This window comes from Cherax quadricarinatus, chromosome 72 (genome assembly GCF_038502225.1).
Source record: "Cherax quadricarinatus isolate ZL_2023a chromosome 72, ASM3850222v1, whole genome shotgun sequence".
NCBI lineage: Eukaryota > Metazoa > Arthropoda > Malacostraca > Decapoda > Parastacidae > Cherax > Cherax quadricarinatus.
Window position 1 is genome coordinate 14,157,361 of NC_091363.1, and position 25,865 is coordinate 14,183,225.

At 40.5% G+C, this 25,865-nt stretch overlaps 6 protein-coding genes across 8 annotated transcripts; 4 read left to right on the forward strand and 2 right to left on the reverse strand.

Annotated features, from left to right (window-relative positions):
- On the forward strand, positions 1–808 carry LOC138854866 (cuticle protein 7-like). Its single transcript, XM_070100235.1, has 3 exons — positions 1–12; positions 125–217; positions 415–808. Exons 1-3 carry the CDS (start codon positions 1–3, stop codon positions 736–738), a joined length of 429 nt encoding a protein of 142 aa, XP_069956336.1. The 3' UTR covers positions 739–808.
- A 5,062-nt stretch (positions 809–5,870) lies between these two features.
- On the reverse strand, positions 5,871–7,886 carry LOC138854879 (cuticle protein 7-like). Of its 2 annotated transcripts, XM_070100454.1 has the most exons (3): positions 7,859–7,886; positions 7,616–7,732; positions 5,871–6,340 (listed from the first exon to the last, which is right to left on the reverse strand). In XM_070100454.1, the coding sequence occupies exons 1-3, from the start codon at positions 7,868–7,870 to the stop codon at positions 5,999–6,001; spliced, it is 471 nt and encodes a 156-aa protein (XP_069956555.1). In that variant the 5' UTR covers positions 7,871–7,886; the 3' UTR covers positions 5,871–5,998. The 2 variants fall into 2 exon arrangements, with proteins under 2 accessions (XP_069956555.1, XP_069956554.1); XM_070100453.1 differs by lacking the exon at positions 7,859–7,886 and having other exon boundaries at positions 7,616–7,756.
- A 2,002-nt stretch (positions 7,887–9,888) lies between these two features.
- Positions 9,889–10,666, forward strand: LOC138854880 (cuticle protein 8-like). The gene is made up of 3 exons (XM_070100460.1): positions 9,889–9,924; positions 10,036–10,152; positions 10,328–10,666. Exons 1-3 carry the CDS (start codon positions 9,913–9,915, stop codon positions 10,616–10,618), a joined length of 420 nt encoding a protein of 139 aa, XP_069956561.1. The 5' UTR covers positions 9,889–9,912; the 3' UTR covers positions 10,619–10,666.
- Positions 10,667–16,488: 5,822 nt separating this feature from the next.
- LOC128701232 (cuticle protein 8-like) lies at positions 16,489–17,369 on the reverse strand. 2 transcript variants are annotated; one of them, XM_053794814.2, is made up of 3 exons: positions 17,335–17,369; positions 17,103–17,219; positions 16,489–16,885 (listed from the first exon to the last, which is right to left on the reverse strand). In XM_053794814.2, exons 1-3 carry the CDS (start codon positions 17,344–17,346, stop codon positions 16,577–16,579), a joined length of 438 nt encoding a protein of 145 aa, XP_053650789.2. In that variant the 5' UTR covers positions 17,347–17,369; the 3' UTR covers positions 16,489–16,576. The 2 variants fall into 2 exon arrangements, with proteins under 2 accessions (XP_053650789.2, XP_069956557.1); XM_070100456.1 differs by lacking the exon at positions 17,335–17,369 and having other exon boundaries at positions 17,103–17,243.
- A 1,416-nt stretch (positions 17,370–18,785) lies between these two features.
- Positions 18,786–19,656, forward strand: LOC128701235 (cuticle protein 8). The gene is made up of 3 exons (XM_053794821.2): positions 18,786–18,822; positions 18,950–19,066; positions 19,288–19,656. The coding sequence occupies exons 1-3, from the start codon at positions 18,811–18,813 to the stop codon at positions 19,573–19,575; spliced, it is 417 nt and encodes a 138-aa protein (XP_053650796.1). The 5' UTR covers positions 18,786–18,810; the 3' UTR covers positions 19,576–19,656.
- Positions 19,657–24,286: 4,630 nt separating this feature from the next.
- LOC128701234 (cuticle protein 7-like) lies at positions 24,287–25,112 on the forward strand. The gene is made up of 3 exons (XM_053794820.2): positions 24,287–24,321; positions 24,439–24,555; positions 24,742–25,112. Exons 1-3 carry the CDS (start codon positions 24,310–24,312, stop codon positions 25,033–25,035), a joined length of 423 nt encoding a protein of 140 aa, XP_053650795.2. The 5' UTR covers positions 24,287–24,309; the 3' UTR covers positions 25,036–25,112.
- Positions 25,113–25,865: the final 753 nt, after the last annotated feature.

The window sequence follows — 25,865 nt, forward strand, 5'->3', positions numbered from 1 at the left end:
ATGTTCCTGAAGGTATTTTATTAGACTGTAAAGCAACTTGCACGTGATCAGTGTTTAAAAATGTAAACAATTCTTTGCTCGCCTTTTAAGTTTATTTTGCACCGAATGTTTCCATGGTTTGCAGGTTTTGGTGGCATTCCTTGTGGCCGTTGCCTCGGCGGAGAGTCCTGCCTCACACAACCTTCCAGTTCCCTCTTACGGGGCTCCCGCACCAACCGTACGGTCGTAAATATATCTAATGTACTTCTATTTCTTGTGATCATTTTATTGCTACAAGGAGCATATTAAATCTTTACAGATAGCAGCATCGCTCTTTCTAATTTATATTGTTGGATAAAGATTAGGATGACATGATACGAAAATCACAATCTGTAGCAATTTTGTGATAATGAAATGCCTTGCCTCAACTCACAGGGTCATCCTACGTACGACTTCAACTATGCCGTGAAGGACGACCCTTCAGGTGACGACTTTGGACATCAAGAATCCCGTGACGGCTACAATACTCAGGGTAACTACTTCGTGCTGCTTCCTGATGGTCGTCTGCAGAGAGTTTCATACACTGTGAACGGTGATTCAGGCTACGTGGCTCAAGTGGAATATGAGGGTGAAGCCCAGTACCCAGCCTACCAGCCCAGCTACAAGCCTACTCCCAGCTACAAGCCTACTCCTAGCTACAAGCCTACTCCCAGCTACAAGCCTACTCCTAGCTACGAGCCTGAACCCAGCAATGAATAATTTAGTGGTACACAGACATTCCCCAATCACGTTTCTGCAGATATTTATTGATTAAAGGTATTAAATTAAAGACAAGCAATCCTTTTAAAATTATTTGATTTAATATTAGCCTTTTATCATAGATATGATTCAGAAAGAGGTTCAAGGCCCCACAGTTTTGTGGTCATTTTCGTCTCTGACTTTAAGACGCTACCGTCTGAGGAAAGGTGTTTAAGGAAAAGATATTTGTCATTGTTGATGTATATGTGCAGTCCTACATTGTCCTAGGACATACCCCTCAAGGGAGGTTCCTTGATGCTGGTGAGGGGCTCTTGATCCAGGGAATTGGATCTGTGCTCCAATTCCCTGAGTTAAGCCTGAATATCTTCCATACCCCCCAGCCACAGGCGCTGCATAATCCTACTGATTTAGCGCTTCCCCATCATTATAATGTCCTAGGGTATAAATAGAGTACAAATAAGAGGCATGTCTGTCCCGCGCTCAGTGAATGACCCACATTGGTTTAGCGCTTAGCGTGAATTTTTTTTCTATCATATTGCATAAGTCGTCATGGTGCTTTTAGCGTCTTGTGCTGAAAATAATTGGGAATATTTTTATTAGTGTGTTTTGATTAGATTATATTTTGGCACCGAAGTGGCTTGTTTAACGTGCTCCCCATATCCCATCCTGTAGACGGTAGCACATGAATACACAAACGGCCCAAGAACTAGGCTTCAACAGGGTTAACAGGAGTATATCTGAATGTATATCTACAGTTGACCTATCTGTTACAAGCAAATTATGGAAATTTGCTTGTAATATATATCCGGTATCTTATTATTATTATCTTTCACTCCCCCTCTCCCTCCTTTTTTTTTTTAATCTTTCTTTTTCCATCCATTACCTGACCAGACTTGGGCAATACCTTCACCAGATTTCTGGGAACAGGACTCGTGCAGCACATGCCGTACGAGTAAGATATGTGTAAAGTCAGTACTTAATGAGATTGTTTTGAGACTGACCGCGGGTTCAATCCCGGCCGGGGTATGGTGAGATTGTTTACTTTGTATTCCCTCATTGGATCGCAGATGATGAGACCAAGTATGTTTAACTGGTTCGTATTTACACTGTTAGTGTAAATACAAACCAGTTAAACATACTTGTGTGAAGCGATGTCATTAATTCAAATAATTTTTGAATCGAAAAGAATTTAAGGCATCAGAAAATAAATCCCTTGTATATAGCAAGCTCTGTCTTCAACAGGAAATTTGTAAAATTATTCAGTATTATTCACATGAAAGTTAAGACACATGTGCAACATCTGGTTATCTTTATTGTAGACGTTTCGCCACCCAGTGGCTTTATCAATACAGATTCTTGGATATAATTAGAAGACAGAAGAACTATATAACTGTATACCTGTCTTGCACAACTTGTCAGACACTGCAACGTCATGGAATCTTGGTTCAGAGGACATCTACATGACCTGCTGCACGGCTTCTACAACTAACCCATTGATTTGGGTAGGACCTACTTCCACTGGGGAATCCCGCCTACCAGTGACTATGCTCTCGTCTGCCATACGTCCCTATTCACTGACGCCTATATAAGCGCCAGTCTCTTTACCCGTGCTTCAGAATCTCTACAACCACGGTGCTGTAAACACCACCTCCAAGGTTGAGGGACTGATTACCTCATTTTTTGTATATAGTTCTTCTGTTTTCTAATTATGTCCAAGAATCTGTATTGATAAAGCCACTGGATGGCGAAACGTCTACAATAAAGGTAACTAGATGTTGCACAAGTGTCTTAACTTTCATCTTGTCGGTATTGTATGTCTGTCTTGCACATTATTCACATGATTGTGAAACTGGTCAGACTGCAAGTTTCGTACATACTGACTCGTTCCATAAACTTTTGTTAATGGTTTTCATAGATTTTTAAGCCCTGATACACTGTGCAGTGCTAGAGTGCCAGGCTGTGGTTCGTACGTTGGATTGCCAACGGCCATCAGTAACAACCTGGTTGATTAGGCCCTGATCCACTGGGAGGCCTGGTCAAGGACTGGGCCGCAAGGGGAGTTGACCCCCGGAACAACCTCCAGGTAGACGAGGATTGAAAGGCAGTCAACCATACATCTGTTGCCTTGCAGACACCCGTCTCCTAATTGATACCTAAATTAACTTGGTATCAGTGACGTTTGGTAAATATTTAAATTAGAGAGCCAGGAAATGGATCTTGAACTGATTTAGCAAACTGGTATTGAAGTTAGTGTGCTGGTGCCTAGACTAGTAAGATGACAGCTGAGTTGGAATTTCATTTTAATTGGATATTGTGTGTACAGGTAATCCAAAGGATTTTAATATGTAGGACCTTTGTGGTATTTCTCTCACATGGCCTTTATAATAGCCCATTAAATATAAATTCTCCTTGATTCACGAAATATTGCCTCTCCAGAAAGGTTTATTGATGCCGGTGAAAACCTTTTGATCTAAGAAATTGGACCAGTGTTCTTTGGATTGAACCTGAATGTTTCTCATTCCTCCAGGCGTTGTATAACCTATATGGGTTTAACGCTGCCACATGAATATAATAATCATGAAATAGTAACAACGTGATTATAAACAACCCCCACAGAGCAGAGTGGAAGGGCGGAGTATAACCCATGGCGACCTAGTCTTGAAATTAGCAGGCAAATGCGGCATGGTACCGTGATTAATGTAGTAATGTGATAGCTTTAACACTGGCTTGAGATAGGCTTGAACTCTCTCCGTTCTGTGGGGAATAGATTCTCCCTGTTTGAAGGACTTGTCTACTTAAGATAATGTAAACAGTGATGGACTGATGCGCTGGTATCTAGACTGATCAAGAGCTGGCAATGTTGGTTGGTATTTGCAATAGTGGGTTGGGACCTAGGTGGGCTGATACCATAGTTGGGTGATGGTGAGGGGACCAGTAACATGGCTAGAATCTCAGTAAGTGGACTGAGAGCTGGATTGGACTTGTAGCTGGGTTGGTATGCTTGTAACTGGATTAGTTGGCTGGAAGCTCGTTCAATAGGGATGTAATGAAGTCGGTGCGCTGATTGAACTGTTCTGATTAAAAATAGGTTGATGGTTTGAATTAATGGGTTGGTAGCTGGCTAAATAGAACAGTACTTGAGTCGAGAGGCAGCTGTGTTGGTCGAGTTGTTTCTGAACTGGGTAGCTGAGCTGAGAGTTACGTTCGTTGACTGCTGCCGGGTTGATGACTGAACTATTAACTATGCTTAAAGGAAAATTAGCAGGGTTCGTGGACTTTGTGACGAGTTGGTTTACAGATAGTTATGTTGGGGAGGCTGACAACTAAGAAGAGGCGATCATCTTGACCATTGATATCAGTTCCTCTCCTCTCTTCCTCCTACTTGTGGGAATATCTAATGAATACCCACTGGGAATGATATTAACTGACAGACAACAGAACGAAAAATACTTGACTAATCATGTATTTAACATTCAATATATGGAGCCTCTGAACAGCACAACTTAGCAACATTTGTAAACCCAAAGACCCATTAGTTCCTTACTAATAGGTTTTTGGGTTTACTGATCACCGTTTTCTTTTTGCCTTAGCACACTACGATAGTCCTAGGTAAACAAAAATTTTAAACACCAGTCTTACTAAAAACATCTCATTGAATAGAAGGCTAAAACCTGTTTAAAAAAAGTTTCACCAGTGAGTCGCAAAAACATTACACATCCATTAATATTAATGAACTGTGGCTTATCCTTGATCGAGAGATTATTTCCCAGTCTATTGAGACCTGAGGACACTGAGCTGGACACCTTACACACCGCCTCCTCACCTTTCCTGACTCCTTATCTAAATTCTTCTTTGAAATAACTGCAATTTAAATCACTTACGAACTTATTTCTCATTTGAGACTTTTCTTAGTCGCTCTGTCTGATGTGAAGAAAATGTTTGAGAAAACTAACTAGTTGAAGAATGAGACACTTGTGCAACATTTGGAAATCTTTATTGAGGAAACGTTTCGCCAACCAGTGGCTTCTTCAGTCCGGTACAGAGAATAACATTGGAAGATGAGGACTTTTAAATAATCAGTCCCTCAGCCTGAGAAAAGTTTCCTCAGGGAAGATTCCCAAATATGTACAAGTGTCATTCTTCAACTTGTCGATTCATGTCAAGAAGTGTAAATGACAGGAGTCCTTAGGCTATTCTTCAACTTTATCGTTGGTTAGGCTTCATTTAAGACACATGTGCAACATCTGGGTATCTTTATTGTAGACTTTATCAATACAGAAACCCAGATGTTGCACATGTCTTAACTTTAATCTTGTCGGTACTGTTTACCTTTCTTGCACAGGCCTCATTTAGATTAAGCTGCACAGTTCTGGTCACCGTAATACAGAATGAACATAAACACCCTGGAAAACATACAGAGAAGGATGACGAAGTTGATCTGATGTATCAGAAATCTTTCCACCGAGGATAGACTGAGGACACTGAATCTGCACTCTCTAGGAAGGCGTAGAATTAGGGGGATAAAAACTTGCTGAAGAAGTCACTCGTGGCGAAACGTTTCCTTTAATAAATGTCCTGAACTGTACATAAGTGTCTTTGTCCCATACAATGTAATGAGTCCCTCTGCCTGAAGTCGATGTGTTCAGCTCAGCCACTGACTAGCGAAACGTTTCCGTAATAAAGGTTCAGAAATGTAGCACAAGTGTCTCATTCTTCAACACGTCAGTTTACTGAACTAATTACATCAGTACATAGGCTGTTTAGGCCAGGAAACGTTCAAGCTGAACCTCTTGCCAAGTACGTCACACATCGCAAACTTATGTGATATATATTCTGGCAGTGCAAAACCAACGTGACATCTGGCTAATTGGACAAAGGGCAATAAAAAAAAATCCTTACACCTTAAAATAAGATTTAATAGTTAGCGACTAACACCTTCAAACCTCCTCACAATCAGTGACTTATGTCTGTGTTCCTCATCGCTGATCTTTCGATAAAAACGCAGAAAACACACAAGAAGACCTCGCAACCCCACTCAGTTATGTTATTTTTATCGTAAATATTTCATTAATAATCCACTATTACTCGTCTTTGAGATTTATAAGTAATGAGCTGAATTCCTTACACATCGGTACCACCTCCTCCTCCCCCTTTAGATTAATGTAAAAAAAATAATAATTATTTACTAATTTTATTTGACAGAACTTGTGAATTATATCTACATAAATATATCCTTAACGAACGTCAGCGCAGCACTAAGTTAAGCATAGCTGGGAGCAGGCTTGTAGCTGGGAGTTGGCTTGTAGCTGGGAGTTGGCTTGTAGCTGGGAGTTGGCTTGTAGCTGGGAGTTGGCTTGTAGCTGGGTGTGTATGCTGGGGCAGGCTGGTAGGCTGGGTACTGGGCTTTACCCTCATATTCCACTTGAGCCACGTAGCCTGCGTCACCGTTCACAGTGTATGAAACTCTCTGCAGACGACCATCAGGAAGCAGCACGTAGTAGTTCCCCTGAGTATTGTAGCCGTCACGGGATTCTTGATGTCCAAAGTCGTCACCTGAAGGGTCGTCCTTCACGGCATAGTTGAAGTCGTACTTGGGATGACCCTGGAAGTAGATGAAACACCTTACATTATCATAGTATTATTACAGACAATTTTCGTTTGCTATCAATCTTTTTAAAACTTTCCAAATAAACAACAAAATATATTAATGTATAAAACTGAAAAGCAGATAAGACATATCTACAATACTTGGCGAAACGTCTACATTTATATATAAGATATATATATATATATATATATATATATATATATATATATATATATATATATATATATATATATATATATATATATATATATATATATATATATATATATATATATATATATATATATATATATATATATATATATTTATATATATATATATATATATGTCGTGCCGAATATGTAAAACTGGTCAATTAGCAAGAACTCATTTAAAATTAAGTCCTTTCTAAAATTTTCTCTTATACGTTTAAAGATATATTTTTTTCATTAATGTTAATGTAAAAAATTCTAATTTTGCTACAAAAGAATCTTAGAAAACTTACCTAACCTTATTATAACAAGAACAATTTATTTTAGCCTAACCCAACTAAATATATTTTAGATTTGTATACAATAATTTAATACTAAACAAACATAGTTAAATATATTTTTTTCGTTAGGTTCAGAATGATTTTGGCGAAATTATTGCATACACAAATTTTCGATTGTCCTATATGGCAAGATGAACGTTGCTATTTAAGCCAAGATCGCAAGTTCTGCCTATTCGGCACGACATATATATATATATATATATATATATATATATATATATATATATATATATATATATATATATATATATATATATATATATATATATATATATATATATATATATATATATATATATGTCGTGTCGAATAGGTAAAACTGGTCAATTAACAAGGACTCATTAAAAATTAAGTCATTTATAAAATTTTCTCCCATACGTCGTTAATGTAAAAATTAATAATTTTGTACAAAAAGAACCTTAGAAAACTTACCTAACCTTATTATAGCAAGAAAATTTTATTTTAGCCTAACCTAACTAAATATATTTTAGATTTGTTTACAGTAATTTAATACTAAACAAACACAGTGAAATATATTTTTTTCGTTAGGTTCAGAATGATTTTGGCGAAATTATTGCATACACAAATTTTCGCTTGTCCTATATGGCAAGATGAGTGTTGCTATTTAAGCCAAGATCGCAAGTTCTGCCTATTCGGCACGACAAATATATATATATATATATATATATATATATATATATATATATATATATATATATATATATATATAAACCTACAGTTGGTGCTGGGGCCCCGTAGGAGGGAGCTGGGTGCTTGTAGGAAGGTGCTGGAGGGTTGTAGGAGGGAGGAAGCTCGGCTGAGACAACGGCAACAAACACTGCCACGAAGAAAACCTGTAAACCATAGATATATGACATTAAGTTCTAAAATAAACTCGAAAAGTGTTCAAGAAATTTTTGAGATTGTTCATACATTGGTATCACAAATATTTTTGTTTTTCAGTCCAAAAAGAATAATACCTTAAGGAACATGTTACTGGTAGATGAAGTCAGGTTAAACTGATGGTCACTGATGCACTGACCGTGTTTATATACCTGAGACTCCAGCCGCAAAGTAACGTCAGTAACATTACGGGGAAAGCAACGCATTTTAAAATATACAGAAATAACTCGCACAATTGACCGAGGATTAATAGTGGTCATCATGACCTCATTCTCCTCCTCATTATTTTTCTCTTGCTCCTTTTTCTCTTTTTGCTTGCGTGAAAAAAAACATTTGCCGCAGAAAAAAAAAATATTTGGTTCCATCACAATGTCTCATGAGGGAGTCGTATTCTGTACACCCAAATAAAATAAGAGAATTAAAGGAGTGCTCTTTTTAATGCCATAATAACCTAAATTGTTGTTATGCCTGGGGATTATTATTATAATCATGGCGGAGCGCTAAACCCATAGGATTATACAGCGCATGTGGGAATGGGGGGATGGAAGGCATTCAGGCTCAATTCAGGGAACTGGAGCAAAGATCCAATTCCCTAGATCAAGAGCCCCTCACCAGCATCAAGGAACCTTCCTTGAGGGGGTATGCCTGGGGAACTGGACCAGTCTTCAAGTAGGGCGTTGCCTGGTGTGCAGACTTACACACTGAGAAATTGAGAGATAAACTCTTAGTTGCGAAATTATTAGTTACTTGTATTAATGTGGAAAATATTGCTTAAATATAAGAACAATACACTCGATAAACTAACTCTTTCCTTCTAATGGAATAGATATATTTAAACTTTCTTGCACATGACAGAATTACTGTACTATAATATTACACTCGTAAGTTGTAGCAATTACAATATACTAGAAGTTGACTGGTGTGGGTGGCATCCTGGGGGCAGTAGTATACCGTAGCTTGGGCTGGGTTTTGAAATGAGAGACAGGATAACAGCTCTTATAAAAACTGATTTGTGTAAAGAACACAAAGACACAATACCATAACTGGGATAATACACAAATTACCCACACATTGGGTTGTGTATGATCTGTATAAAAAATAATTCTCGCAATTACTAGGATATCTCACACGTCATGATAACATTATCATTGGTGATATCATTATTCAATGGCTTATTATCATCATCCAACCCTGTTCATATATAATCTTCTAAGTTATTCGAATTTTCTTAGGAAGCCCCAAGTTAAACCTTCTACCAGCATCTTATAGAGATCTCATGCTCATCTCAGTTTAATGTCCTTGAGATGATACAAAATTAATATAATTCATTGATTAACAGGACAACAAAAAATTAACATCTCTGCATCCAAAATTAGAACTAAGAGATATTAACAGCAACTAACATAATCACATTATTTTTTCTTAAGATTACCGCGCTGATGCAAAACCAACTCAGCAACACACAACGTGGACTTGCAGCCCCCATAACTATCATTTTGTTCTTATCTCCATCAAATATACAGTATTTCACTGGTTCAGGGGCGAAAATCTGTGAAAATAAAGACTGGGTATTGCTAACGAATTTGCAAAGTTATTTTATATCCATCAACATCAGTACATCGTTTAATTTGAGAAATTATTTGCAGATTCTTTATTCTCCTCATTCAACTGTTCTTCAACCTCTTCTTTTTCCTCATTTTACCTTTTCTCCTCCTCTTACTTCTCCTATCCCTGTTATTCCTTCTTCAAGGCATTGAAACAAATAAAAGAAGAATAGTTTTTCCTCGCAATCTGAAGGAGCAAGAATTTGAAATCGTGTTAATTTACGTAAAAATCATATATTTTAGGTTTTGTGATCTCTTCAGCATTCGTCTATCCATTAATTAATACAGTTCCACATAGGGATTTTTTTCAGAATTTCCAACAAAGAACGTGATAAAAAGAAAGATGAGAATGAGGTCATGAAGGCCAGTACTACTAGGTCAATTGTCCGCGCTATTTCTGTATGTATAAAATATGTTCTTCTCCCTGTCATGCAACTGACGTCACAGTGCGGGTGGAGTCTTCAGTATATAAATGACGTGAGTGCATCAGTGAGCATCAGTTTAACTCGACTTGATCTACCTATAACATGTTCCTTAAGGTATTTTTTAAGACAAAAATATTTGTGACTCCAGTGTACACACCATGAAAAATTTCTTGAACACTTTTCAAATTTATTTTAGAACTTAATATTAAAATTCTATGTTTACAGGTTTATGTCGTGGCAGTGTTTGTGGCCGTTGTCTCGGCTGAGCTTCCTCCCTCCTACAACCCTCCAACACCTTCCTACAAACACCCAGCTCCCTCCTATGGCCCCCCAGCACCAACTGTACGTTTATACTTGTTTCTGATGTTTTAAAATGCTGTAAGCCGATGTCTATATATTGTCATAAGTCTCTCATTTCTATATGTTCTTTATTGTGAAAAGTCCTAAAAAGAAGAGAGCGTATGAAATTTTTCTCTTATTTTCTTTGGATAATGAAATATATTGTATCTTCTGGAAGGGTCATCCAAAATACGACTTTAACTACGCCGTGAAGTACGACCCTTCAGGTGACGACTTTGGACATCAAGAATCCCGTGACGGCTACAATACTCAGGGGAACTACTACGTGCTGCTTCCTGATGGTCGTCTGCAGAGAGTTTCATACACTGTGAACGGTGACGCAGGCTACGTGGCTCAAGTGGAATATGAGGGTAAAGCTCAGTACCCAGCCTACCAGCCTGCACCAACATATCCTACCCCCAGCTACAAGCCAACTCCCAGCTACAAGCCTGCTCCCAGCTATGCTTAACTTAGTGCTACACTGATATTCACTGTTGACCTATTTATGTAAATACAATTTAGACGTATAAAACTCAATAAAGATTTGCAAATGCTTTTCCATTTTTTTACAATTATTTAACGTTAATTTAATATATTCGAATAAGAAAGAGAAGCAAATGACTCCGAAAATTTGTTGTCTGTCTCTAAGGATGCTAGCATGGCTAGCTGCTGAAGAAATGGTGCCTAAGAAATAGGTAATGGCTCTTATAGATCTGCATGTTAAGTCCTATTACTATCTTGTAAAATACCTCCAAAATAGTATTTTTTTCATTTTCTGATTCTTCTTGTCAGTTAACATTTGCCCCACTTGGAGACAAATGGTTTTTAGGACTTGACGTGCTGTTGGAGTGTAAACAAGGTAACATTTATGAAGGGGTTCAGGGAAACCGGCAGACCGGACTTGAGTCCTGGAGATGGGAAGTACAGTGTCTGCACTCTGAAGGAGGGGTGTTAATGTTGCAGTTTTGTAACTGTAGTGTAAGCACCCCTCTGGCAAGACAGTGATGGAGTGAATGATGGTGAATTTTTTTCTTTTCAGGCCACCCTGCCTTGGTGGGAGACGGCCGATGTGTTAATAAAATAAAATAATTTGCCCGAAGTAGAACAGCCTGTCTGCATCTCTACAAATCCCGTTAGGGATAACGGACATCAGACAATCAAGAACATCTTCACACACATAATCAGACCTAGTAGTTTCCAGTTAACGACTACAAACACAATCACCATCACTTTCTTGCTTAGACACAACACTGACCCCTCACATTACGTGACTGTAACCCACACAACTATCCTTTCTACTCTTTTTTCCCCTTCACATATTATATCACTGAATAAGGGACGAAAAACCCTGTGTGAGAATAAAAACGGAACACTGCTACGGGTTGCAAAGTATTTTTAATCTTCATTAATAATAGTCATTGAGGCTCGCTCGTGACTATTAGCGAGTAGTTAGTTGCCGAATTCCTTACACTACCCTTCCTACTCTTGCCGAATAAAGCAAGCGAAAATTTGTGTATGCAATAATTTCGCAAAAAACATTCTGAACCTAACGAGAAAAATATATTTCACTGTGTTTGTTTATTATTAAATTATTGTAAACTTATCTAAACTATATTTAGTTTGATTAAGCTAAATTAAATTGCGCTCTTATAATATATATTGGCAGTTTGGAGGGATATGTTGTGTATCTTTATACGTATATGCTTCTAAACTGTTGTATTCTGAGCACCTCTGCAAAAGCAGTGATAATGTGTGAGTGTGGTGAAAGTGTTGAATGATGATGAAAGTATTTTCTTTTTGGGGATTTTCTTTCTTTTTTGGGTCACCCTGCCTCGGTGGGAGACGACCAACTTGTTGAAAAAAAAAAAAAATATATATATATATATATATATATATATATATATATATATATATATATATATATATATATATATATATATATATATATATTGAGAAATCTTTCATGAACTGGTTGTATATTCAACTTTGTACAGTGAATATTGATTGATTAAAATGTAATATAATAGCGTTCATCATTATCTGGCTTAGCAGATGAAAAGGATCTTCTGGTTTTTGTGATACAACGGGGTTGTCACTGGAGGTCGTTGTTGTGGGGTGGTTGTTGGAGGTCGTTGATGTGGGGCGGTTGTTGGAGGTCGTTGTTGTGGGGTGGTTGTTGGAGGTCGTTGTTGTGGGGTGGTTGTTGGAGGTCGTTGTTGTGTGGTGGTTACTGGAGGTCGTTGTTGCGGGGTGGTTGTTGGAGGTCGTTGTTGTGGGGTGGTTGTTGGAGGTCGTTGTTGTGGGGTAGTTGTTGGAGGTCGCTGTTGTGGGGTGGTTGTTGTAGGTCGTTGTTGTGGGGTGGTTGTTGGAGGTCGTTGTTGTGGGATGGTTGTTGGAAGTCGTTGTTGTGGGGTGGTTACTGGAGGTCGTTGTTGTGGGGTGGTTACTGGAGGTCGTTGTTGCGTGGTGGTTACTGGAGGTCGTTGTTGTGGGGTGGTTACTGGAGGTCGTTGTTGCGTGGTGATTGCTGGAGGTCGTTGTTGTGGGGTGGTTGCTAGAGGTCCTTGTTGTGGGGTGGTTGTTGGAGGTCGTTGTTGTGAAGTTGTTGTTGGAGGTCGTTGTTGTGTGATGGTTGCTGGAGGTCGTTGTTGTGTGGTGGTTACTGGAGGTCGTTGTTGCGTGGTGATTGCTGGAGGTCGTTGTTGTGGGGTGGTTGCTGGAGGTCCTTGTTGTGGGGTGGTTGCTGGAGGTCGTTGTTGTGGAGTGGTTGCTGGAGGTCGTTGTTGTGGGGTGGTTGCTGGAGGTTACCTCTGTTAAGGTGAAACTAGTATATGTGGTTCATTAAATTGATCGGTATTTATAGTGTGATCGTGAGAACTTCTGCTGCTCTAGTTCCGTAATTATGGTTTGTGTTGATAAACGTTCAAAGAACCGACATGTTGATAAATTAGACACTTGTGCAACACTTTGGTAACTTTTTTTATGGAAATGTTAGCGAAACGTTTCAGATATAAAAATACCCAAGTGTTTAACACAGTGCCCCGTGGCCTGGTGGCTAAACTCTCGCTTCTCACGGTGAACGCCCGGGTTCGATTCCCGGCAAGGGTAGGGGCATTGGGCATGTTTCCTTACACCAGTTGTCTATATTCCCCATCAGTAAAATGGGTACCTGGGTGTTAGTAGACCGGTGTGGGTCGCATCCTGGGACAAAAGTGACCTAATTTGCCCGAAATGCTCTGCATAACAAGCGGCTTTCTGTATAGTAGTATGTCACTGATGTCAGCTATGGTCTGTATACCTTGTTCATGTAGAAATAAATATATTATTATTATTATTATTATCCATTATAGTTGGTAATTGTGCCGTATCTACGATAGTGGTAGCTGTAAGCTCTTCTTTAACTGGGTTTATCTAAGGTTGTTGGCTAGTAGTATGGTAGTAGTATGTTGTGGTAAATGTAGTTAGCGTGCTTAAAAGTGGCAGTTTCTTTAATCTAAGTAGCAGATGCCTCAGTAGCGACTGTAAGAGTTAGAGGCACCTGGCTGAGGCACGGGAAGCTACTGCACGTGGGGATCTCTTCCGCTGATGTCTGGTCAAAGACCGGGCCGCGGGGGCGTTGACCCACGACACCCTCCCCAGGTATCTCCAGGTATATATGACCCGCAACTGTCTGCACTGTAGTATTCATTACTGGTTATTAGGGATATCCCATTGATATTAGAACGTTCTTGAGTAGTTTGACTGGAGATATAATGTTACATTCAAGCAAGTCATTTAGAGTTTAAATGAAGCAGTTGATGTTTCTCTCAACTTATTTTGCCCTGCGTCATTATTATTACAGAAAAAACGTCGTCCTGGCTTAATTTAAATTTGTATCCTTGTTGTGATTCCTTTTAATCTTAGAATTGTGACTTTAATTACTGTGATTCAGAGTAGTTTTGCAAATGCCTGAAATTTCTGTTTTTCACTAATTATAAAAGTTTATTTACTTTTTCAAAATAACTTCAAAAGGATATCGCACCAACTACCAGCCCACTAACCCAGCTACCAGCCCACTAACCCAGTTACCAGTCCACTAACCAAGCTACCAACCCACTAACCCAGCTATCTGCTCACTAACCCAGCTACCAGCCCATTAACCCAGCTACCAGCCCACTAACCCAGCTACCAGCCCACTAACCCAGCTACCAGCCCACTAACCCAGCTACCAGCCCACTAACCCAGCTACCAGCCCACTAACCCAGCTACCAGCCCACTAACCCAGCTACCTGCACACTAACCCAGCTATCTGCTCACTAACCCAGCTACCAGCCCATTAACCCAGCTACCAGCCCACTAACGCAGCTGCCTGCTCACTAACCCACCTACAAGTCCACAAACCAAGCTACCAGCCCACTAACCCAGCTACCAGCCCACTAACCCAGCTACCAGTCCACAAACCCAGCTACCAGCCCACTATCGCAGCTACTTACCCACTAACCCAGCTACCAGCCCACAAACCCAGCTACCAGCCCACTAATACAGCTACCTGCCCACTAACCCAGCTACCAGCCCACAAACCCAGCTACCAGCCCACTAACGCAGCTACCAGCCCACTAACCCAGCTATCAGCCCACAAACCCAGCTACCAGCCCTCTAACGCAGCTACTAGCCCACTAACCCAGCTATCAGCCCAAAAACCCAGCTACCAGCCCACTAACCCAGCTACCTGCCCACTAACCCAGCTACCAGCCCACTAACCCATCTACCTGCCCACTAACCCAGCTATCAGCCCACAAACCCAGCTACCAGCCCACTAACGCAGCTACCAGCCCTCTAACCCAGCTACCTGCCCACTAACCTAGCTACCAGCCCACTAACCCAGCTACCAGCCCACTAACCAAGCTACCAGCCCACAAACCCAGCTACCAGCCCATTAACCTAGCTACCAGCCCACTAACCCAGCTATCAGCCCACAAACCAAGCTACCAGCCCACTAACGCAGCTACCAGCCCACTAACCCAGCTACCAGCCCACAAACCCAGCTACCAGCCCACTAACCCAGCTACCTGCCCACTAACCCAGCTACCAGCCCACAAACCCAGCTACCAGCCCATTAACCTAGCTACCAGCCCACTAACCCAGCTATCAGCCCACAAACCAAGCTACCAGCCCACTAACGCAGCTACCAGCCCACTAACCCAGCTACCAGCCCACAAACCCAGCTACCAGCCCACTAACCCAGCTACCTGCCCACTAACCCAGCTACCAGCCCACAAACCCAGCTACCAGCCTACTAACCCAGCTACCTGCCCACTAACCCAGCTATCAGCCCACAAACCCAGCTACCAGCCCACTAACGCAGCTACCAGCCCACTAACCCAGCTACCAGGCCACTAACGCAGCTACCAGCCCACAAACCCAGCTACCAGGCCACTAACACAGCTACCAGCCCACTAACTCAGCTACCAGCTCACTAACCCAGCTACCAGCCCACTAACCCAGCTACCAGCCCACTAACCCAGCTACCAGCCCACTAACCCAGCTACCAGCCCACTAACCCAGCTACCAGCCCACTAACCCAGCTACCAGCCCACTAACCCAGCTACCAGCCCACTAACCCAGCTACCAGCCCACTAACCCAGCTACCAGCCCACTAACCCAGCTACCAACCCACCAGCCCAGCTACCAGCCCACCAACCCAGCTACCAGCCCACTAACCCAGCTACCAGCCCACTAACTCACCTACCAGCCCACTAACCCAGCTACCAGCCCTCTAACCCATCTACCAACCCACCAACCCAGCTACCAGCCCACCAACCCAGCTACCAGCCCTCCAACCCAGCTACCAGTCCATCAACCAAGTTACCAGCCTACTAACCCAGCTACCAGCCCACCAACCCAGCTACCTGCCCACCGATTTAACTGCAAGTCTATCATTCCAGCTACTATCTGGAAGACAGTGTTTTGAAAGACATCTTGTATGACAGGAATTACATTTCTATCCTCGTTTGTTATATCTAGTAAAATACTGAAAAAGATTCTTGCCAGTATATGAGGAACACTTATGACATTCATGAATCCAAGATTATTGTATGACCATATAAGTGAAATACATTTAAAGCTTCTTCAGCTAAAACTGGTTCAAGTAATGATTGCCTACAGAGTAAGATTCTTCAGTCGAATACAGAGGAGGCCGCAAAAGAATTAGACATGCAAAGACGATGTAATCAGTGCATCACCTTTCAAGACGTAGCTATGGTAAAATATAAGACTAAGAAGACCACAAAATATCAGGACCTCACTTATATCTCTAAGTCGATGACATTAGGTTAATGGTGAAAGAACTGAAAGACGCTATAAGGCTTTGCATTTCTTTATTGAGTTTAAAACACCTAAATTATATTTACATAAATACATCATCAGTGAATATCATTCCACCTCTAAGTTAAGCATAGCTGGGGGTAGGTTTGTAGCTGGGGGCAGGCTTGTAGCTGGGAGTTGGCTTGTAGCTGGGTGTAGGATGGTATGGGGCCGGCTGGTAGGCTGGGTACTGGGCTTTACCCTCATATTCCACTTGAGCCACGTAGCCTGAGTCACCGTTCACAGTGTATGAAACTCTCTGCAGACGACCATCAGGAAGCAGCACGTAGTAGTTCCCCTGAGTATTGTAGCCGTCACGGGATTCTTGATGTCCAAAGTCATTACCGGAAGGGTCGTCCTTCACGGCATAGTTGAAGTTGTACTTAGGATGACCCTATGAGTAAAGACATTTTATTATCACAAAATTATTTCAAATAATTTTAGAGTTCTTTCAATAATTTCATTACTTTTTAAAATAAAGAATATGATGGAGTTTAGATATAATCACAAAAATTTTAGTATACTTATGAAAGTAGGATAATTATTAAAATATAAATGTCTGTATGTAACACTTCTATCTTAAGACATATGAGATACATATATAAACCTACAGTTGGTGCTGGGGGGCCATAGGAGGGAGCTGGGTGTTTGTAGGAAGGTGCTGGAGGGTTGTAGGAGGGAGGAAGCTCAGCCGAGACAACGGAAACAAACACTGCCACGATGAAAGCCTGTAAGCCATTAATATATGACATTAACTTCTAATATATGCTCTAAAAGTATTCAAAGATTTTTTTCAAGTTGTTGACATCATCACAAAATAACTGATTTCCTTCCAAAACATACCTTTACGAACATGTTTTTAGTAGATCAAGTCTAGTTAAACTGATGTTCACTGATGTGCTCTCTTGGTTTATATACTTGAGACTCCACCCATAATCTGACGTCAGTAGAATCACAGGGGAAAGCAATGTATTTTAAATGTACAGAAATAACACGCGCACTTGACCAAGGTGTGGCGCCCATAACCTTCGCCTAGTCTTCCTGTTATTCTTCCTTTTCATCTTTTTCACCACAATCGTCTTCATTATCGTCACAATGAAATAACAGTGATTTTTAACACACTCATTCCCTTCCTTGTCTTTTAACAATATAAAATTTCCTCCCAGACTGATTTTTTCCTTGATACGTGTTGACTGACATCACATAGATTAAATGATCCGCTTAAATACAGCATCTCTCCCCTTCTTCAAAGTGCAGACACTGTATACTGACCTCCTCAAGGACTCAAATCCAGCTATCTACTTTCCCTTAATTCTGTATAAATGTTATCATGCTCACACTCCATTCAGTCAAATGCCAGAACCATATTTATTAAAAAATACAGTCAATTTCCAGCTCTAATCTCCAGTTTGTGAAATCATTACATTAGTTATTATTTCATGGAAGAGGAGGATGGTTAAGATAATCAGTAGTAGTAGTAATAGTAGTAGTAATAGGAAGAGAAGAAGCAGAAGAAGGTTGTCGAAAAGACAGAGTATAAAAGTTACTACTCACTGTTTTGAAACTTCAGTGCAGTGGAAGCTAACTAAACTAACTGAACTGGTCAAGAGCGAGAAACAATGCGCTGATATTAATGATAATGAAATGTTTTTGCTACTCAAGAGCAGAGAGTCACCTTATTCTTAGACAAGCCTTCCTTTCTAAATCATTAAAATTATAGTGATAGAAGAAAGAATAGAAGAGATAATTGCATGAGTTGCTGGCCACGATTTGTGTTAATGAGTTAAGTCGCTCTAGAAAACTCAGATTAGGGTAAACACAGGTAAAAACAATAACAAAAGGATTTAAGATAGTCTTTAAGGTTGTCAGGAAATAGTAGATCATATATGGATGTAGAGTTGCTAGTTATTTTTTTTTTATTGAGAGCATATCTTGCTTTTTATTCTGCTACCGCTCTCGGTATTGCCTCTAATTTTAGCATCATACTTCTTGTAGCAGATACCATGCTACAACTGTATTGCTACAAGCAGAATATTAATTACATGAAACAAAAGTATATGATCAGTAAGAGATGAGTCAAGTGGTTAAACATCGGGTTTCTACTGGTTATGTTACCACTCCCTCGTTCGTCTACCTCTTGATTCATGCAATAGATAAGGGTTTTCTGGAATTTCTAACAAGGAGCTAAAAGAAAAGGCGAAGAAGGTCACAGTGATGGCCACTTCTCGGTCAACCACATTGTGGGTGGAGTCTCGAGTATATAAACGACGAGAGTGCATCAGTGATCATCAGTTGAACACAACGTGATCTACCAATAACATGTTCCTGAAGGTATCTATTGGACTGAAAAACAAAAATATTTGTGAAACCAAGGTGCAAGTGGACAATTTGAAAAAAAAATCTTAAATTCTTTTCCAATATATTTTAGAGCTTAATATCACATACGCATGGTTTACAGGCTTTCATCGTGGCAGTGTTTGTTGCCGTTGTCTCGGCCGAGCTTCCTCCCTCCTACAACCCTCCAGCACCTTCCTACAAACACCCAGCTCCCTCCTACGGGCCCCCAGCACCAACTGTAGGTTTACGCATGTATCTCTGGACGAAAGAGTTTCGTCCTGATATCCATGACTTGTGATAATATCCACCTGATCCTAAAAGCTAACAATAGTTTTCGCGATAACTTCTGATCTCCGACATTTTCTTCATGATAAAGGAAAAGGTCTGAAAATATTGAGAAGAAATGAGAATTTTCTGCAATTATTTTGTGATAATAAAATGTTTTATTCACACTGGCAGGGTCATCCTAAGTACGACTTCAACTATGCCGTGAAGGACGACCCTTCAGGTGACGATTTTGGACATCAAGAATCTCGTGATGGCTACAATACTCAGGGGAACTACTACGTGCTGCTTCCTGATGGTCGTCTGCAGAGAGTTTCATACACTGTGAACGGTGACGCAGGCTACGTGGCTCAAGTGGAATATGAGGGTGAAGCCCAGTACCCAGCCTACCAGCCCAGCTACAAGCCAGCCCCCAGCTACAAGCCAGCTCCCAGCTACAAGCCTACCCCTAGCTATGCTTAGTGCTTCACTGATATTCACAAATGATCTATTTATATAAATATATTTTAGAAGTATTAAACCCAATAAAGAAATGCAAATTCTTATGCAATCTTTAAATTAATTCAAACTTACATTAATAATTCGACCGCGAGATGCAAGTGAGTACTCCTTATTATGTGCTCTTAGTTTCTGATTATCATTGCTTCACCAGCTGAAGGAATGGTGTATACGGAAGAGACATTGTCAATTATAGATCTTCATGCGTAGTATCATGCTTATCTGATACCATACAGACTTCGAAGCATTTCGACTTTGTGCTTCTGGCTTCTATTTTGTTTGTATAATTCAATAGGTTGTGTGGAAAAGCTGTACTCAAGTGACCCTGTATATATTTTTAATACCTTGCATTTATATATTCTGGTCCACAGCACAGCAAACCACGGATACCTAATTGTAGACACTTTTGTGTTAAATGAGGACATCGGTGCGTTGTGAATAACTTCCAAATTCATCTATCTTACGGGATGAAATGGAATTACAAACAGCAATACGAGTCATAAGTGTATAACAAGCTCCTTTATCCCCAGAGAAGTGTTTAAGCATTTTTGAGGTTATGTTCTCTTTATTAGTACTGTTGCGCTGATATTGTCTGTGATCGTTATCTGAAGCTATGTTAAAGTACCTGTAAGTTTATCCCAATTACTGGGTTACTCAATAATCTTAGATTTATGAATCTCGTGCGGGGTTTTCAAGCACTCTGGCAAGAATCTTCTCCACCTAGTATATACTAAATACAACGGAGGAATATATGAATGAAATTCTTGCAATGTTCAGTGTCTTAAAAGCCTGACTCCGAGTTGAAAGCTTGAATGATGGACTGGTAGCTCAACTGGTGTGCTGGTAGTTTGGTGGGCTAGTAGGTTATTGGACTGGTAGTTTGGTTAGCAGAATGTCGTTTTGATATGTGGTCTGTTAGCTAATTTAAGTGGGTGTTAGCAGCGCTGATTGGCTGGTAGCTGGCTGGTGGTCTGGTAGCATGGCTGTAGGCTGGTAACTTGGTGGTAGGATGTTAGGTTGGCTGGTCTGGTATCATGATTGGTGGGCTGGTAGCATGTTTGTGGGATGGTAGCATGGGTGGTGGGCTGGTACCATGGTGGTTGGATGGTTGGTGGGCTGGTAACTTGGTGGTTGGATGGTTGGTGGGCTGGTAGCATGGTGGTTGGATGGTTGGTGGGCTGGTAGCATGGTGGGCTGGTAGCATGGTTTGTGGGCTGGTTGCTATTTTATAAAGTGGATTATTACAACCAAGGAGTCCAAAAGGCCTGTTATCCTGGGTGTAAAGGGAGCAAAATAAACGCAGCAGAAAAACTTTTGACTTATATTATCCTTCACCAATTTAGAATAGAAGTACGTACACTATATATACTATGTACAACAATAGGTATTAGTGCACTCCACGGTAAGCAATGCAGAATAGAAGCCACAAGAGAGCAGACCGTGCTTCAACCAGCTCTAGAATGGGAATGACAAGGGCAGACAGGTGAGTGGTACCCACATCACCTCTTCGATTGCCAAAATCATCTTCTCATTGGCTGGAACCTGGGTACTGATTGAACGACGGGGCCCCATCGTCAACCCTTAGCCCCTGGTTCGCTGGTTGGGGGAGATAGCCTGTAAATGAGGGTGTGTACATGCGCCGAATAAAAGTTACGGACTCTTTGCATGCCACATGGATGCAAGATGATGAGCTGGTAATTGGGTTGGTTAGCCAAAAGCTTAATTGTAGGTTTCCTAGCTGGGTTAAGTTGGCTGTGATTTGGTGGGTTAGTAGCTGAATTTGTGAGTTGGTAGATGAGTTGGTGTCCTGTAAAGGTGGGCCAATGGCTGTATTAGTGAAATAGATCTACTACAGTAAATATGGTAATGGACAGAGATAGATAGAGGCGAAATGAAGAAATTAATAAAAGTTTGTAATTAGTGAACATAGTAAGAAACTTCAGTCAAGTGTAGAACTGCGTTGCATCTAAGCAATTAAAGTTACAATTTCCTGATTAAACTGAATCACAGGAAGTCTACAAATTTTAAATTTAGCCAAGGTGATTTTTTTTTCCTTTCTTGATAACGAAGCAGAACACAATAAGTCAAGGCCAACATCAATTGCTTCAAACACTAAATGACCTGTTTAAACGCAACCCACGGAAGTACCTCAATATGCAATAGCTTTCCTCGACGCCAAGCAGGGGCCTCCATTTCGAATCTCCATCGAAGCACCTGCTGCCTGGGCTTAAGAGACTGCCACTTTGAGGCACCCTAACTACAGTTACCACAGCACCATGTTATTAACCAACAACCTCAGGTAAATGCGCTTCTTGAAGTACTTACAGCTACCACCAAGGAAGTCACGGCGTAACTACCAGCAGTAGTTGTTACGGAACCAGAGCCAGTGAGACACTCCTTCAGTCAAGATCACATTATGAACACTGATCAGTTAAATGTACCACAAATACTAGTTCAACCATCAACAGTGATAATCTCCAACAACCAGGCTTCCATAGCAACCACCCCCACGACAACAACCTCCAGCAACCACCCCCACGACAGCAATCTCCAGCAACCACCCCCACGACAACAACCTCCTGCAACCACCCCCACAACAACCTGCAGCAACCACCCCCACAAAAACAACAACCTCCAGCAACCACCCCCACAACAACAACCTCCAGCAACCACCCCCACAACAACAACCTCCAGCAACCATCCCCACAACAACAACAACCTTCAGCAACCATCCCCACAACAACAACAACCTCCAGCAACCACACCCACAACAACAACCTCCAGCAACCACCCCCACAACAACAACCTCCAGCAACCATCCCCACAACAATAGCAACCTCCAGCAACCATTCCCACAACAACAACAACCTCCAGCAACCACCCAGACAACAACAACCTTCAGCAACCACCCCGACAACAACCTTCAGCAACCACCCCTAACAACCTCCAGCAACCACCTCCACAACAACAACCTCCAGCAACCACCCCCACAACAACAACCTCCAGCAACCCCCCCGACAACAACAACCTCCAGCAACCACCCCCACAACAACCTCCAGCAACCACCCCCACAACAACCTCCAGCAACCACCCCCACAACAATCCCGTAATAACACTAGCTCCAGAAGTAACTTCATCTATAGAGGTGAATAATAACAATCACTAACATATTACCTTTTACTTAAATAGTGATGATACTCTTATATTTATTGCACAAAAAAAAAACTCAAAACCGAATACTCAATGGAACTATTAACTTCAAACTTTAAATTCCCGTCGAGAAAAACTGCCCAAAAGTGTAAACAAAACTGAAAGATTAAATTTAGTTTCCTGTTTGTTTAATTTTCCGGTTTGTTTCTATTTCATGAAGGATAAATAATAAGAGTGGGAGGAAAAGTAGGAAAAGTATATTGAGGAACTATTATACATTATATATGTCGTGCCAAATAGGTAAACTTGGTCAATTAGCAAGAGCTCATTTAAAATTAAGTCCTTTCTAAAATTTTCTCTTATACGTTTAAGGATATATTTTTTCATTTATGTTAATGTAAAAATTAATAATTTTGTGCCAAAAGAACCTTAGAAAACTTACCTAACCTTATTATAACAAGCGCAATTTAATTTAGCCTAATCCAGTTAAATATATTTTAAATAAGTTTACAATAATTTATTAATAAACAAACACACTGAAACATACTTTTTCGTCAGGTTCAGAATGATTTTTGCTAAATTATTGCATACACAAATTTTCGCTTGCCTTATTCGGCAAGAAGAACGTTGCTATATAAGACAAAATAGCAAGTTTTACCTATGCCAACTCCAGTTGACAGGAGTGGAGTAAGTCATGTTTATATTTAACGTGTTGTACATAGTGCGATACTTTGCGTGTTTTATATTTTTCATGGTCGTTATACCTGTAGTATACCTGGAGAAGGTTTCGGGGGTCAACACCCCCGCGGCCTGGTCTGTGACCAGGCCTCATGGTGGATCAGGGCCGGGCTGGCCAGGTACTGACTTTAGGTGCCTGTCCAGTGCCTTCTTGAAGACAGTCAGGGGTCTATTGGTAATCCCCCTTATGTATGCTGGGATTTTCGTGTGCAAGTTTGGTACTAATCCCTCTAGGATTTTCCAAGTGTATATAATCATGTATCTTTCCCCCCTGCGTTCTAGGGAGTACAGGTTGAGGAACTTCAAGCGTTCAAAGCAGTCGTTTTAACTAACATGTGTACCACTAATTTCGCAACAGGGTATGGCATATGCAGAAGTAGCGTTACCCTACTTTGGTTGTATACGTTGTTGTTTCCTCAAGATACGTGATTACGGAGAAAAAAAAAATTCCAGCACACTTTTCTCACCATTTGGAGGAGTAAAAATTTAAACTCGTCTTCATAACTTAATTAAGCACACAAATATTCCTAGTTCATTGGTGTCTCTGTTATTCGTCTGCCCATTAATACATTTCCCGGCAAAGATTTTCCTGAACTTCTAAAAAGGAGCAGAGAAAGAAAAGGAGGAAGGAAATGAGGTCATGATGACCACTACTCCTCGGTCAAGTGCGCGAGTTATTTCAGTATGTATAAAATGTGTTGCTTCCCCTGTAATACTACTGACGTCACACTGTGGGTGGAGTCTCCGGTATATAAACGATGAGAGTGCATCAGCCAACATCAGTTTACCTAGACTTGAGTTGCTAATATCATGTTCATCAAGGTAATCTTTTGCATTAAGAAAAAAAAACGTGATAGCAGTGTGCGAATAACATGAATATTTCTTTGGGCACTTTTCAAGATTATTTAAAAATAAATGTCACATATCTATGGTTTGCAGGCTTTTATCGTGGCAGTGTTTGTTGCCGTTGTCTGGGCAGAGCTTCCTCCCTCCTACAACCCTCCAACACCCTCCTACAAATACCCAGCTCCCTCCTACGGGGCCCCAGCACCAACTGTAGGTTTATATATGTATCTCATATATCAAAGCGTGAAAGTGTTACACACTGATATCCTTATGTTGTGATAAATTCCCTGTTGCTATGATCATATCAACTCTTAAGTGTTCTTTGTTATTAAAAATTTGTTGTTGAAAATTTTCTGTAGTAGTTTTGTGATAATGAAATTTGATATTTCTAATCAGGGTCATCCTAAGTATGACTTCAACTATGCCGTGAAGGACGACCCTTCAGGTGACGACTTTGGACATCAAGAATCCCGTGACGGCTACAATACTCATGGGAACTACTACGTGCTGCTTCCTGATGGTCGTCTGCAGAGAGTTTCATACACTGTGAACGGTGACGCAGGCTACGTGGTTCAAGTTGAATATGAGGGTAAAGCCCAGTACCCAGCCTACCAGCCTGCCCCAGCCTACCATCCTACCCCCAGCTACAAGCCAACTCCCAGTTACAAGCCAGCTCCCAGCTATGCTTAATTTATTGGTACACTGGTGTTAACTATTGATCTATTCATGTAAATACAATTTAACTATATTAAAGCTCAATAAAGATATGCAAATAATTATGAAGAATTTACATTAAGGGAATCTTAACCTAATATTGTTGACTAAGAAAGAGATGCAAGAGAATCCTTGATATTTTGTGGGCTTAGTCTTTAAGAGGGTAGTATACCCAACTGCAGAAGATATGGTGCATAAGAAATAGTTAACATGGGCCAACATGTGTCGTCCCATACTATCTCGTTTCATTTATACGTTTGTAGTGCTTCTGGCAGCCACTGGAGCTGTATAATAGAACACATGTTGTTTACAAGCTGCACTTGATGACACTGTTTACCTCTTAATGTCTTGTCTTCTTTCCTTTTAGTCTGCAGCAGAGAACACAGACGCCCTAAGTGAGGATAGTGGTAGCAACTCGAGTTTTTCTCAAAGAGTTCACAATAGCAAAAAAAAAAAAAAAAAATCCTTCTCATATGGCAACTTCCTTTGCATTCAGAAAAAATAGCCACCTTTAATTAAAGCTAGGCTCTTCTCACTAGGCCCTTTCATTTGATATTTGTCTCTTGGTCATTATGAAGGTGAGCTCGACATAAAACTAAGGTAGTAGATAGCTATGATGGACGACACTCCCTCCCCTCCCCCCGCTTCTACAAGTATCTTGATATAAGTCTTACAAACAGAAGAACGAGACATATTTAATGATGATACAAGATAAAATGATAAAAGATTTTGTACGCCTAATTTATTTACAAAGATTAAAGATGCTTTAGTGACGTTTGAATTATATAATATCAATTATGCACTGT